The following is a 15495-nucleotide window of genomic DNA, read 5'->3' as shown; positions in this document are numbered from 1 at the left end:
ACACTGCAAACGGCAGGAATTTGCAGCATTGCAGCACTCCAAGGGAACAGAATGGCCAAGCTGCAGTGGCAAGGCAAGTAGTACCATAGTGGTGCCATAGCCAAAAAACTCTAGCTCTCAGTTACAGTCAGTGTAACCTTGACTCTGAGAACCTGAGCACAGAGGTGGGACTGTAAAGCCCTCCTGAGTCTGTAGAGGGGCTAATAGGATACACGAGACCAATGCTTTATCCTGTGGGAGTTGCAGCAGGACAGGTTGGCTCCTGGACTCAAAGCCAGAACAACCATTAGCACCCACATTGGCAGGACCTCTCCCTGGCCTCTACTTCCATTAGCAGGCCCTTAGCAGGGGTGTTAGCACTGCATGTGTGGGGAACTCATCGTGCTGTGCAGGGTGGGAAAGAGAAGGATATGGTTTTGCAGGTCTCTGCTTAGTAGTCCTCAACAGGCATAACACACTGTCAGGAATGCAAATGAAAAGAAACGTCCATGAGGCGTGCAGGGAAGTTGCTAAGCTTGTGACTGGACTTTTCTGTCTTTTGGTCATTGGCCAGTGGTTTCAGCTCCTTTTCTCCTTCCCTCTCTCCTTTGTCTACATTTAATTTCTCTCTTCCCCTGTCCTTTTCTCCACTGCTCCTCCATCTGTCTGCCTTCTCCACCCTATGCCTTTAGCAATCTTTACTAAACAAGTTAAAAGATCAACCTGCTATTTTCTGCCAGCCCTCAGCTCCCTCTGTTTGTGTCCCAGGCCCCTTTTACCACCCTGTGTCTTGTCTCATCTGTTCAGATCACGAGTTCTTTTGGACATCTGCTTTTCTGTCTCTGCAGAGGATACACAAAAGGATTCCTTTGCCAGAAGATCCTTGAGCACCCCCAGGATAGTCATCATACCCCTGAAAGCTGATCCCAGCTCTGATAGTGCCTCCTGGGGATGCTCAGTTATGAATGGCTCTTCTGTACGTACACGGATGTGAAAACCACTGCATGCTGCAGAGGGTAGGGGGTTGAAATGATGGCTCACTGTCAATAGGACAGAGCGAGGGTGTAAAGAACTCAGTGAAGACACAGTAGTGCTTCCTGACAGCATATTCTGCTGGTGCTCACAAAAACCCCAGTGGGCATCAGCCGCGCTTGCCTGGGACCACTGTGCAGCCCCTCTGCCTGTGCCAGCAGGAAGCCTGCCTGTTTCTGGAATCCCTCTGCTACACAACCAGCCTCAATCATGACACATCGTGGCTCTCTTCCCAGACCATCAAGGTCAGGCTGACTAGGGCTGGCCTCCCGCCATGCTTTGGTGGGTGCTGTTCCAAGGGCTCTGCTTCTGTCTCAGGAAGCCTTCAGCATGGCACAGCATATCTCAGTGTGGGGAGGCTGCAGCAGCACCTGAGCTTTTATCAGTGCCAAAAGCAGAGGTGAGAACTGTGACTTTGCGCATGAGTGGAGAGGGGCTAAAGCTGGCAGCAGCAGTTTTTTCAGTGAGGTTCTGCACCCACTGTTGGCTCCTGAGAGCTATGTGGGGTGTATCTTGGGACTGATTCCCTCATGAATCCACACTAGTGCCTTCCCTGCCACCGCAACAAGTCAGCCCACTTCAATGAGCTGGAAAGAGGGACCAAGAGCCTCTTCCCATGACACTGAACCTTTTCTCAGCACCAAGTCTCAGTTTTGCCTCCCTTCCCGTTTTAACCCTGATGGAATCCCTCTTCTGATGTACGATCTCACTGGGCAATGCAGTCCCTTCCTTCCTTCTCCTTTTCCATACCAAACCCTTCCAGGCACCCAAGGAGAATCAGACTTACATTCATTCTCAAAGAGATGGAACTGCATCCCCAGCAGGCCAACTGACTTGCAAAACGTGTAGGTTGAGGAGCTTTTCTTCTTGGGGCAAAGCTTGAGGATCTGTTGGAGGAACGGATGCATCATCGGGCAAGGTGTTCATGAACAACGAGTCAAGAAAGATACAAACTACTAAAAGCACATAGGAAAAAGCTTTTTGCAGGCTCTGCTAATTGCACATGGGAGTAACACTTGGTGACGGACAGGCTCTTTGCCCAGAAAGCTGCCTGGCACACTGCACTTGTAACAACACTTGAAATTCTGTATGCATAGCCCTGGGGCCCACTTGGGTTCTGTCCCCCGGATGCTGATTTTTTGATGCCCTTATTTTTGATCTTGCAAGGGTAGTTCTCTTCACTGAGTGCCAAACTGGAAGGCTAAGGGAAACCTGTCAGAAATACCTCAGGTCGGGAAACCAGAGCACATGTGCATGCAATGCTGCCCTTGATCCCTCAGCACTAGTTCTCATGGATCTGATTTATCGCATGGGATGGAGAGGTAGCAAGGAACAAACCCATTTGCAACATCCAGCTTCCTTTTTCCATTAAACTCAGGCCTTTTCTTCAGGTGCCTAAAGCAAAACTTCCTTATTGTTCTGCATCCTTCCAGTCTCAGTGAATCTGTGCTCTCCTCCCTTTTGTACCTGTCTGAACTCTGTTGCAAGGTCCCTTGGGCAGGACACTTTAAAAAGTACTATATGTGTTTCAGGCTCCAGTAAGTTGGATGTGCCATTCTACAGCCTCTGCAATAGAAGGTAATGGTTTTAAAGTGTCTGGCAGGAGACTTTTAAAGTGCATGGGAGCGCTCTGCCTACCATAGTACAAACAGCCAAACCAATGAACTCCCCTTTCACAAAATGAGTTTCCCTAGTAGCAAAGGGATGAGAGAGAGCGATGACATTACTTGGATGTCTGTGGGATGCAACAGTTTGCTTTTCAAAGGTCAGAGGAGTTTTAGGTTTGGTACGTTTTTAACAGGGAAGATTCAGAGCTGTGTCTTGCAGTGTGGATGGACGAGGAGATGGTCTGTCCCTAGGACCAGGGGGAAATTGATGTTATGGACTGCTTTTAGATTACTTTACAGACACTGGGGGCTAGTTTTATCACTGCAGTGCCCAAATGCCAAAGCACACTCACCACCAGCAGGTCATTGAAGAGAAAAACTTCCCTCTGGTGAGCTGCCTGCTTCTGCACTTTGTTCACGTCGGTAACTTCGTACAAACGGCTGCAGCAGACCAGCCGGCGATGGGGCACGGACAGGACCTGCGGAAGATCCACAAGAGCATGTGGGGGTTATGGGAGGTGCCAGGGAGGGTCTCCACCACCCTTAGCCCTTACAAACCTGCCCAGTCACAGAGGCACAAGCCAGTTCTGCCCAGTTTGCCCACTCAATCACCTCACGACCACTCCTCTCCACCACTCATCCTGCTAGCCCAGTAGCAGGGAGCCTTTGTGACTTGGATTAAATCAGAGGAGTAGAACAGGCTATAGGCAAGCCACCTGCTTATGCATCCTGTCTTCATGTTCCTCTGACTTCAAGTCCCTGAGCTCATCATCTCTCAGCGCACTGGACATCTGCATGTTTCCTGGGCACTGAGAAATGATTCTGCTCATTCTGGGTGAACAGAATGTTTCAGATCAGTTTCTGCTAAAGAAGCAGTCTCTGCATTTGGAGGTCTCCTAACCCCGGCAATCCTTGGAGAACTCATTAGACAGAGGTAGGTGAAATTGTTTCCTATCACTTTGGCTTTCACATCCTACAGGCTCACGAGGCCTGAAAGTTCAGAGCACTGCAGGGCCATCACTGAAGTATTGGCAGTCAGGACCTGCACTGGCAAGCAGGAGCTGCAGTGAGATTTTTGGGCAAACAGTTACTGCGTTGGATAAAGCAAACTCTGGCCAAGAAGATCCCAAAGAAGTAGGAAAGAAAGAGAAAGCAAATAAAGGTGTTTGGATAAAAAAGAACTAATGCATCAAGGCAAGCAAGGAAATTATTATGAAAGAAAAGAAACATAGAGGAAAAAGGCAGAAAAGAGGGACAGTGAGGGAGGTGGGTGTGAGCAGGGTGAGTAGGTGCCAGCAGGGCTACGGGTGCTCACTGTTTTCATTCCAACTATGGATTTCTCCACTTTGGTAACGTAAGTCACATGGTCCTCATTGGATTTTAGCTCTTTTTGCTGGATCCTCTCATAGATCCCCACCACCAGTTCCCGTGGGATGTCAGCACCATCGTCCACTCCTGCAAAACAGAGAAAATGTTGGGCAGAATTGGCAGGGAAAAAACAAAAGGGAAGAACTGGTGGCCCCTGACAGGCAGATCTCTGCTGTGTGCAGTGATGGGAAGGCAGAAAGAGAAATATTTTGCTTTAGGCTGTCTTCTTTCTTGGTCTAACACACCTAAAGCACCAGGAGCAGATACTGACTTATCTAAGGCCAATGCAGAAGATTTCATCATTCCATTGCTCTGCATGGTGGCTCCTTTCCATTTGTTCCCTAAGGTTTTATGGCTACAATTTCACATTCATATATCTTGGGCCACTCAGCAGCAACCCCTGCATTGATTTCATATAAAATTGCAAGTTCTAAATGTGGAGGAGATCTACAATAGGAACCAGCTGCTCCTCCTGCCAATGCAAGTCTCAGCTCTCCTAAATAAGAGAAACTAAATAGTAAATACTCAGTGGACTCCAACATTTGTTTTTTGTGATGTCTCCTAGGGTTAATACCTTCCTGCTAGTCTGCCTGTAATCTCCCTGTCTGGGGTCTGTCCCTTCCCTCTTTTATGTCTCCTTAAATAATTCTACAAATTTTGCTGTCCAGCCTTTGCAGAGCCTGGTAGAAAAGTTCCCCTCCACCCCTCCCTGAGCCACACACCACAAATTAAATTGCCAGTCTTTCCTCCTGAACTGAATTCCTTCAATCATTTTCCATTGATTTTCTCTGCTTTCTCTCCAGCTCCCTGGTCTGAGGCATACTACACTGATTGATGTCCTGCAAGTGAGGAGGTGTTGAGGAATGGAGAGACATTGTCATCTCCCGACTCCCTAATTCATGACTTGGAAATATAGCCTGAATACTTTTTTTTTTTTTTTCTTTTTGGTTGTGTTTTGGTTTTGGTTTTGTTGCTGTTGTTGCTGGCTTGGTTGGTTGATTGGTTAGTTTTTTAAACACAGGCCAGTGAAGCTCCAGGCCTATGTATAGGGCCAAAGGTGAGTCTGGAATGAACTGTCTCTCCTTGTCCACTACATGATCCTCATGTTGGCTGAATTCCTGTTGTGATGTGAGCTGACAAATTTTCTAGTAACTCTAAGTGAAAGTTAACATTAAAAAAAAAGAATAAAGAAAACCTTTTGAGTTAGTTGCTGTGATACTGAAGGGGATGATGACAGGTATCAGCTCCATTTTCAGAAAATAACTTGAAAGAAGGCTTCCGTGCCACATCATACCAGTCTGAAGTGGATGGAAGATTGGAGAAGGTGGGAGGGGCTGGAACAACATTGTCTGAACAGCCATGAGGACAAAGAAATAAGTCAAAGGAACCCATCGTAGTCCAGGCTCTAGACTGAGATTTACACTGGGAATGCCTTGAAGGAACTTAAACTGAACTGTAGATGTGGAGTCAGAGACTCTTGGAAGATGGCTGACCAAGGAGCAAACACAGTTTGGAAATTAGAGTTTGTCTAGACGTCTTGTCAAAAAGGCTAAACAATACTAGGCTGCATTAGCAGATCTGAAAAGAAGGAGGAAGCAGTAGTTCTAAATATGAGTATGTTGTGACCACATCTGAAGAAATGCTTTTAGCAACCTATTACTGAGATGGGAAGGACCTTGAAAAATAGAAGAAAATTGACTTGGGGAACTGAAGTATCAGAAATTGCAAAGAGGTAATGTATGCATGAACCTTGTCAGGCCTGCAGTTACTGCAAGTAATTGCAAGCAATTAAGAAAGGGAAGTTTTAGCCTGAATAGAAGGAAAATGTGTTCATACATTCAAAGCAACAAGGAGGGCATGGGCTTGTTTAGTGGAATCCAGCAGGGTCTAGGAAGGACGGAGCTGAACAATAGAAAAATGTAATACAGTGGACTCCTTCTAAACAGAGAAATCCATTAAAAAGATGAAACCATCTCTTAAGGAAAAATGGTTTATTTCTGAAAAGGCTGGACAGCTTTCTGTGGAGGACAAAGCCCCTTCCCCAGCAACCTACAGGACTCTTCAAAACACCCTCCTCCACGTCTGGATCACAAAGACCAGCAGCAGCCCTGGCGAAAGGCAGCTCCACTAGGTTTTTGCTGCCTTCACCTCAGTAGGATTTAGAGCAGCAAAGAGGGCAAAAAAAGCAAAGTAGGATTCTCACCTCTCAGATTGCGAATGAAGTCCTCCAGCATCATCTTTCTGTCAGGCTTGATGTTGGGGCTGTACATGTCCGTATTGAGGAGGATGATTGCAAAGGCCAAGATGAAGATGGTATCTGGGTTGTGAAACTGCTGGACCACATCTGGGTTACACATGCAGTACCTCTGGCTGCAGCAGGAGGGATAAACACACTTAACATGGAATATTACTGCAAAGTCCGCTGCTCCAGGGTGGCAATGGCCTCAGCACATGTGGATTGAATTCCTCCTTTCACTCCAACTCTCACACGAATGAGAAGGAATTGCCTGCTCTCTGCAGGCCAAATTACCCACCAGTGGCTGAAGTTGGCCACTAAAACTTCAACCTTTTTGTTCGTAGAAGCCAAAATAGCAAATGACAGTAGAGACACCACCCAGGCTGGGAATGTAGTGGTAATGCAGCACAGGTCTACTCGAGCCTGACTTGCTAAATACAAAGGACTCCTCTGGATGCACCGAAGGAACAACCCAGCACCCCTGCAAGCCACAGGACTGCTCTTCCTGTCAGTCACCAATGAACAGGGAATCCTTTGCTGGAAGACATGTCAGGGCTGGCTTACGCTGGCCTTTTGTGCCCTTCATGCCACTCAACACCCACCAAGAACATTGATCTGCAGCAGTGGGACACAAGACTGTGCTTCAGAAGCCCTTCCACGATCAGCTTCTTTAGGAAGAAGATCTCTGGCCGTTCATTACATTGCTGCTACATGTTTTCTGTGCTGGGTGTGCTCTCTGCTTCCAGATAGTTGCAATAGTGGGGCCACAGAGCTCGTTTTCTTACCTGAAAGCTTCAATTAGCCGCTCAACCTTCTGCGCCTCCCCCTGCACGCGGATGTGGGCCTGGAATTTCCGCAGTGCCTCATCCAGCTCCATGCCTGAGAAGTCCATCTCATCCACCACGCAGCTGTGGAAAGGGGACATGGCCTTCATCAACACCTCCTCCTGGGAAGGATGCCAGGCAGGCTCCTTCATTGCAGTGCCCAGGCTGAGATCCCAAGGGAAATGACATGGGAAAGGCCCTGAGACATCACTACAGATGCCCAGATGGTTCTTAAAAATGGGAAAGGTTTCAGACAAGCCATTCCTGCATTTTAGAGAAGGTAGGCAATTCTTGTGCCTAACCACATACATATGTGTGTGTGTGTGTGTATATCTATACATTATAATTCATATATATTATACCATACTCAACATACATACATATGTATACAATATATATAATTCACATATCTGTATTGATATTTACTGTATCTATATAGATATTTAGGTAGTATATTGATATAGATATTTAGAGACCTATATATGAACACCAATATCGATACAGATACAGATCCATCTGTTTCTGCCTCTCCTGTCATCTGGCAATCCTTTTCACATTGTCCATGCCTCCTTTCCTCCCAGCACAGGCACTTGTTCACTGCCCGTTTATCCATTTTTCTCTTATCTGCATTCACTGCACTCATCCTCTCCTCACCTTCTATTCAGTCAAGCATACATCCTCGTTTGCAATCCGTACTTTCTTCTCCACTCTTCACCCCCACCCAAATGCTGCAGCAACAATATTCACTGTGTCTTTAAAGGCCAAAGCTCACTCAAAGTAAATGTGAAATGGAAGCTCTTGTCTAAAAATAACATGACACCATTAGCTGGCTTGTAATATCAAGGCTGGGTAAAGCTCTGCTCATTTAGTCAGACACCAGGAGTCCCCATCAATTAAGTCTGTCCAAAGCACTATTCATTTTGCACATTTCTATCCGTTCCACACGATGTTTTCCATTTCCTCTATACTTCAGTGCCACGATTCCCTCTTATCACAGGAAATCCTTCACCTCTCACATCTGGTATTGCTTTTCCTTCACAGCAGACTGGTAATTCATAGTCAACTTAAATCCTCAAAGAGAGGGATCCCTTCTCTCTTGTATCCCACTAAAGTATTCTCATTTTACAGAAGTCCTACTGCTAGTCTCCAAAATGTACTGCTACAGTTCTTCCTGTTTGTATTAGTTAAATCCTCTAGTTCTTATTCTTACTGCATGATATTTTGGTCTTCATCTGTAATGGCAACACCTTCCCCATGTGGCTTCAGCACATTTTGTTAGCATGCTCCTGGACCAGTTCTGTCCAGGTCATTGCTGCAAACATTCATCAAAAGACTAGACTCGGAAAACTCTGCTCATAACCTCCCTTAAGCCCAACTTCCCATCTCAGCAGAGCATGTAGGCACTAATGTCTGCATCAGCCAATTCTCTGCCCTGTTTATGATTCCTCTGCTAATATCTTTCTCTTCCACGCTCAACTAAGAATTTCTCACACCACATGCTTTACTGAAGTCTAGAATCATCTTCTGTATGTTCTTTGTCTAGAAAACCATTTTTTTATCAACGAAAGACTGAAATCAGAGGATGAATCTACTCTCTACAGGCTTTGGTATGTACCATTTACCTTCTTGTATGCCATTATTTCTTTCCCATAAATGTATTCTTAAATCTGACATTCTGATAGACCAAAAAATTAACAGATGCAAAAATCCCATTTTCTTTACACCTTCCTTAAGTATGAAGTTACTAGTATGCTAGTATTCAGTCAAATAGTACCACCTGGACATCACAAACATATTAAAAATTCAATGAATTCATATTTTCTGCCTCCATATCCTCTGGATGCTAATTCTACTTTTCATTCCATTGATCTTATCCTCTACATTGTGTTTGGTTTGCCTTTCTCATGTTGCAAATGATAAACTGACCCCAAATTTAGGGTTAGGAGGAAATTTTCCCATAGACAGCTTGTCTGGGACTGCATGAGGAATGTGGAAAATGAGGTAAGTGGAAAATAGAGGGGGAGGGGATTAGCTTTCTTCTGGATCCTTCCAATTCCTAGTGTTCCTGGAAATTTTACCACCTGAACCTTTGCTAATAAATGTACGTGCTCTCATCAGTTTCTTCTGCTTTTGCTGTGATATCCTGGAAATTTTGCTATTAGTGTTTGCAATCATTCTGCAGTTTGCTGTAGGCAGTGTTTTGTGAGCTAGGCTGTTGAATACTATGTGCAGCCTTGCTAGAACAAAAAATTGTTGCATGATGTCTCTAATGGGTGAGGGATACGGTTCAAATGCTCTGAGACCTCCTTCTATTCCTGCATTCCCCCAGTGGTTCAAGAGCTGAGATACTGCTAAACCAGAGTAACATCCACAGAATACCTTACCAAGAGCTCTGGATGAAAGGAGGGTGTTCAGTATCTTCTAAGGCTGGAGTAGTTATAATCTCAACCAAGAAACATGGTCTCTTTCCCCACACAAATTCCATATAATCAAATGTAGGTGGTCAAGAGCAAGGGCAGAGAATCAACGGGTCTGCTCTCACAGGAAATCTTATACAAAATCTTTTTTTCCCTCTCCAGCAGGTGGGCTGCAGAAGCACTTACAAATCGTTTCTGGCAGCAGTGAAAACTTCCTCTACTGTCCCTTTCCTTTGTTATTTTTATTTTTTTCATACTTGCACTCACTTGTCCCTTGGGTTGCCATCAAGGCATTCCGCTTCTTGGAACTTATCTTTGATACTAAGAAAAGTTTTTCTCTGGTTAGTTATTATCGTGTTCATAGCTGCAAACACCTCTGCAGTTGGACCTTTGTTATTATTTTGTAATCCTTCCTGATACATGATGTTTCTCAGCATTGACCCCAGCGATTTTGCTATTACTGTCTGCTTCCAGACGCATGAAAGCAAAGTCCTTGCACACACAGTGAGATCTGCTCAGGTCATCCTAGTAAGCCCAATCCACCAGCATTAAATCATATATCTTTTCCTCCTTCCCTCACTGATCAGTCCATCCCCCTCCACACCGTCTAGTCTAACACATCCTCTGTTTTATGTCTGATCTCAAATAATAAAGTCAACACTCTTGATACAGAAGGCATCAAACCTTGATGAGGACAAGTAGTGCAAGGCGGCTGTTTATAGCTCTTTTCAAACTCAAACAGGTATTGCTACATGAGTTATGCACTGCTTCTCCTCCGAGAGTTTTGTGCACAGAGTGACAGATGGGGGTTTACCTTGTAAATTCTAAGCTGAAACTCCTGGGGGTCCCTTATGTTTGTCCCTCAGCCCAAAGAAGGGTGTCCCCTTGTCCTAGTTCCTGAGAGACATTGACCAACCTGAAAGGACAGGTTAGGAAGAAAGTTTGACTTTAGCAAATCTGAGCTTGCATTTGATTTACCTGTCAAAGCCTGTGCCAAAGGCCTGAGAAATAGCTCCTAGAGGAGCCACCAGATATGCTACTGCTTTCTGCTGCTAGGCCGACAGTAAAATGAATGGTGGATCATAGTTTCAGATATTTTTTGTGACACAGCGACGTCCATTCAAAGGGCCGAAGAGCCTTGTGCCTTGGGGCTGCCTTGTTCCTGCTCCTGTTCTAGGTGGCTACACATTTTGCTGTCTTGCCTGACCTCAGGTTCCTGTGCCAGCTCCCATCAACTTTCTGAAGACGCTGTCATGCCCACGTACGAACTCCCCTGAAATGTAATGCAGTTTCTTTATGGGAGGTCTTTTCTTCCCAAAACAGAGACCTTGGAAGCTGACACACAATATATTGGCAAACATACTGCAAAAAGCACATTCATCTCATCAGCCTCCAGGGCTGCGATGTCAAAGGCAGCAGAACCACATGCATGAGGAGGCTGTCTCTCCCCCAAACTGGATTTGCCAACGTAAAAGACAAAGGATGAGCAGAGATCCTCTCTGCATCCAAGGAATAAACCAGCGGCTTATGTGTATGTGCCAAAACCAGTGCTGAGTTCATTTTTCCACAAACAGCAGCATGCCTGTGAGATGCCTATTCCAGGACCACCAGGAGGCCTGAAGGATAAAAAGCAGGGGTGGAGGTAATGCCTTATAAAATCTCCTCCTGTTTTAGTTCTTTCTCTCCCATGGACTTGCAACAAGCAATGTGAGTTTTGCTCACAGGACACCTGTAGATGTGTTTAGCCCATTACCTGCAGGACAGGACTTTGGACCTTCGGTTCATGTTGCTGAAGTGAGGAAGAAAGGTGCTGGCACCTTGCCTCATAAACAATGCAGTGCCAGCTATCCAGGGGGAGCTTGGTCTGTCCCAAGGCACTCAGCAGACTGGGACCTCACAACTGCAGAGAACTGCACTCCCAGTGTCAGGTGATGGGACCAAATGGTGGGATCCAGTTGCACCATTTTGCCCTTTAATGTCCATGGTGGCTGTGCTGCCTCCGAGGCTGCAGGGCATGGGTCCCCCCAGCAGTGGGTGGACACGGTGGCATCGGGGCTGTGAGGATTTAGCACAGGGCTAAGCACGGCAAAAAAAAGCCTTTCGGCAAAAGGATTTAGAGAAGGCAAGAAGCAGCTGTATCATGTGGGGCTGGGATCTGCTTGCCCAAGCGTAATGACCTATTTTCCAGCTTTTCCACTCAGGTGACAATGCAGCAGGAGCCGGGCTGCAACTAAAAGCGTCCGTGCTGAACCTGCAGCCCATGCTCAGGGAGGGGGCAAAGGGGGAGGCAGTCAGGTGGAAAGTTTAAAACCACGAGGCTCAAAGATACTAATAAAAGCTGTCCCTCTTCTCAGCATCCCCACCCCTCTGCTCTTTCTGAAGACAAACCCAGCTTAGGGTGAGCAGCAGAGGAAGAGGTCAGCTCCCTGGGAGAAGGCTGCCCTGCAGGGGTTAACTGGGGCTCACAGTAAGAAAAGTGAGTGGGACTCACTGACTACAGTGACTGGTGTCCCAGTCCTGCCCTCCACGCAGCACCTCTCCCTGCCCTCCTCGTGCTACAGCAGCCTCTGCAATGGACCCCATGGCCCACACCCTCTGTAGGATGTGCTGTGCTGCACGTATTGCATGCTCCCCTCTGGGGCTGCTGTGCCAACTTGTCCTCCCAGGACTGCTGGTAGCCCACATGGCTACTTACTTCAGCATCCACACCTGCCGAAGTGAAAACTTGATGCCCTGACTTGGGCCAAAGCTGTCTTCCGAAGTGGAAAGCTGTTTCCAGAAATGTTGGCTGTGCAGAGAGGGTTCTGCCCATCTTTCACCTCTCCCTCCAGGGGACATTACGAGCCTCTGTGCAAGGAAAAAACAGCATTTCCCTGGGCAGCCAAGCAGGTTCAAGCTGTACCTTCAGCCCTGGCAGCTTGGCATGGGAAAGCTTCTCTTGTTCACAAGCCTGATCTGTGCCTTGGCTCTGCTTGCAGCAGGAGGTCAGAACTGCCTAACATGTTCTTCCCTCTGTTCTCTGTTTCCATTGCATTGTTATCTACGGCTCCACAGCACAAGCGGCAGCACTGTGCTGCTCAAACCCTCCTGTAACACAAGTCCCCTATTGATCCTCTGTAACATCCTTAGTGAGGAGGGGAAGGTAGGCTAGTTTGGGCCTACCTGTCAAGTTCACTCTGCCAGTCAGAGGAATCTAACGCTTCTTTGAAAAGACAGCCTCTTAGCTGGGTTTCCAGCTCTGAATTTACACTCCTAAGAGCAGTTTTTCTCTCCCTGACTTCCCAGGAGAGAAGGAGAAGACACTACCAGCTTGACAGACACGAGAGCTGCTCACCCGCAAGGAGAGTGTGTCTAACAGCAGCTCAGAGTCTAACAGCAACCAGCCCCGATTCAGCACAGTGCCTCCTCTGCCTGAACCCCTGCCCCTTTCCACTCTGACAGCGGATGCACCAGGACAGCCACTTCTGCACTTGCAAGTGCCACGACCTGCGCACAGACCATCCAACATCACCAGCACAGCCGACTCCATTCATGGCATCACTCGTGTTACCTTGCTCATGAATGAACGATAAATGGCAAAAAATCCTGAGTCAGAAACATGTAGGGGAGGAATGAACTAAGGTGAAAGAAAGGATGAAGGTGAACAAACACAGAATGAAGAGTGTGCAAAAAGAAATAAACAAGACATCTGAGAAGCTAATACAAACAAAGAAAGAAAAGATATAAGGAAGATAATGTGCCTCATTTAAAAAGCGTTAATGCATTGGCCCTGACTTTTTCAAAGTAACAAAATGATTTTCCCGCAACACTGGGCAGGCAGATTGGATAAAAACTGCTCAGTACCAGAACAGTGCCCTAACAGCCCAGGCTACCTCTCTGCAGCCGTATTCCCTGGGCTGACAGATCCTGAAACCCTGGGGTAGGTCCCCAGAGACTCCTCACAGCTGGCTGCAGGGCAGGTTGTGAAAGCAGGTGCTCACAAGCAGAGGCTGGATCTTGCTGTGCGGTGCTTGACCACCATAAGTGGATCTTTCTGCGGTTGGATGCTTAAAATTGGTTACAGATGGGATTTACTCCTGTTACATAAAATATTTAAAGCTAGATGTCCAGCCTAAAGTAGCACAAAGAGAAAAACAGCACTCGGGAGGCCTGTGTCTCTCCATTGACTAAAGGAATTCATAAACTGAGAGATGACGCTGAACTTGGTGGTAGGTAACAATAGGATACATCCTGCTTGTAAAGATTGAAGCCTTGTCTGCAAGGGAATATTACATACTGCGTCTCCCTAAAAAAAAAAAAAAACAACCACAGTTTAGGGAGATTGAGCAGTTTAGTGTTTTCAAAGGAAAATTGTAGTTAGATACTCTTGAAAATCCCCTACGCTCTCCCTTGTTCTTCTGGTTAGTGTGTATAATTACCTGTGAGTTATCCAGACACCTTTTCTGGGTTCCAAGAAAATCAATTAAAGTTTGAAAGATAGAGTAGGAGGATGAAAGGGAGAACACAATTTAAGGATGTTTAGGGGTTGGACAGCAGGTGTGGGAAGCCAAAACAGCATACCAAAAGGCTTAAGCCTCTTACTGTGTTTATCCCCACTCACCCCCCACCATGCCCATCAGAAGCTTTGCAACCAGCCTGATGCATCTCTGGAGTTTTGCATTTGCTAGGCAGGATCTTCACAGTGCCAAATGCCACTGTGCACTCCTGAGCTCGGTTGCCTGACTCCAGGAGCAGAGATCAGTTGTCTTGTTTGTCATCCAGCACCGCTCCAATACCCATGGAAGCCAAAATAAGTTTGCAGAGCAGAGACTAATGGCTGGACTTACAGCTGAGTCTGGAGTTTGTAACCCAGGCAGCTCTACCCAGCCTCCATATGCACAAGGGAGGCTGAGGCTTTTGTAGATGTTTTAAAAGCTGTCCTATTATTTATTCATGCGCTTGAGTTAATTCAACCTGGCTGCAATAGAAACAATGCTTACAATACACATTTCTAACACAAGTTTTTGCATCAAGCGAAAGCTAAACTAACACAGCAAGTGGCATCAATAATTGAAATTGCTTTCGGGGGGGGGAGAGGATGGGTCAGAGAGGCTCCAGGGCCAGGCCTGGGATGTGAAGGAGCAGAGATGTGTCCCCCTACACACAGGTTTGCTCCCTGCAGGTGGTTAGTGCCTGTCCAGTGGCTACAGCCTGCCAGTGGCCATTCTGCCTGTGCATTTGAGCCTGCCCAGCAGTGCCTGTTCTCCTGCCCAAGGGACAGAAGAAGGGTCACTTGCACCACAAAAATGAGAGTGGGATCGGGCAAGTTGTGCAGAAACTACATTAGGAGCTATCCTGACTGCCAGATGCTCTCAGGGGAATACCACACATCCTAATAAAGTGGGTAGATGTGGGGACTGCAAGACAAACATTGCCGACTCCATTCTCCCAACCTGTGCCAGTGCTCCTGAGCTAGTCTGATACGGGACTTGTTCTTTATTCACACCAGTGAAATGAGAACCAAACTAGGTCTTAGCCAGTTCTAAAATGCCAGAATGTCTTTGAGCTGCCTCATGCACACGCACAAGCAGCTCAGAAATAGTGACTAGCCCTTGAGCTATAGTGCACTGGAAAATGCCAACACACTGCACAGCATTCCCAGTCCTCTTCTTCCTCCTGCAAAGACAGCAAAAACGTCCAGGGTGATAATCCTGGATGAGGATTTCTACTGGCAATGCCTTGTTTCCATGAATGCTACACCACTGTGTGTGCAGTCATTGCCCAGACAGCTCTCACAAGCAGCTGATGAAAATTTGCTTGCAAAACCCACCAGCCATTTCTATCTGCAAGCTCAAAACTAATACACAAGAGAATAAAAGTAACTGCAAACAGCACAGATGCAACTAGCAGAATGCGTTTGGCAATCTTTCTGTCTTTTTTCCCTTCCTGTTGTAGAACATTCTGTGTATATTTTTTGTCTACTTTTACCTTTGCCTTTAAGGAAGACAAGTCAGCAATTTATTGTGAAGAGGGTATGGCAGCAGGAATTGTTA

General features: G+C 46.5%; 1 protein-coding gene across 3 annotated transcripts in view; it reads right to left on the bottom strand.

Moving 5' to 3' along the window:
• Positions 1-15495, bottom strand: part of IQSEC3 (IQ motif and Sec7 domain ArfGEF 3) — a 100879-nt gene that overhangs the window by 9023 nt on the left and 76361 nt on the right. For all 3 annotated transcript variants that reach the window (XM_032207691.1, XM_032207693.1, XM_032207692.1), the window contains 5 exons: positions 7008-7130; positions 6190-6356; positions 3934-4073; positions 2972-3097; positions 1799-1898 (listed from right to left, as the gene is read on the bottom strand). In XM_032207691.1, the coding sequence (XP_032063582.1) occupies positions 1799-1898; positions 2972-3097; positions 3934-4073; positions 6190-6356; positions 7008-7130 (656 nt within the window). The remainder of the gene's footprint in view (positions 1-1798; positions 1899-2971; positions 3098-3933; positions 4074-6189; positions 6357-7007; positions 7131-15495) is intronic.

The sequence above is a fragment of the Aythya fuligula genome, chromosome 1, assembly GCF_009819795.1.
Source record: "Aythya fuligula isolate bAytFul2 chromosome 1, bAytFul2.pri, whole genome shotgun sequence".
Taxonomy (NCBI): Eukaryota; Metazoa; Chordata; class Aves; order Anseriformes; family Anatidae; genus Aythya; species Aythya fuligula.
Note: the sequence above shows the minus strand (reverse complement) of the source record. Positions and strands in the feature narration are given on the sequence as shown.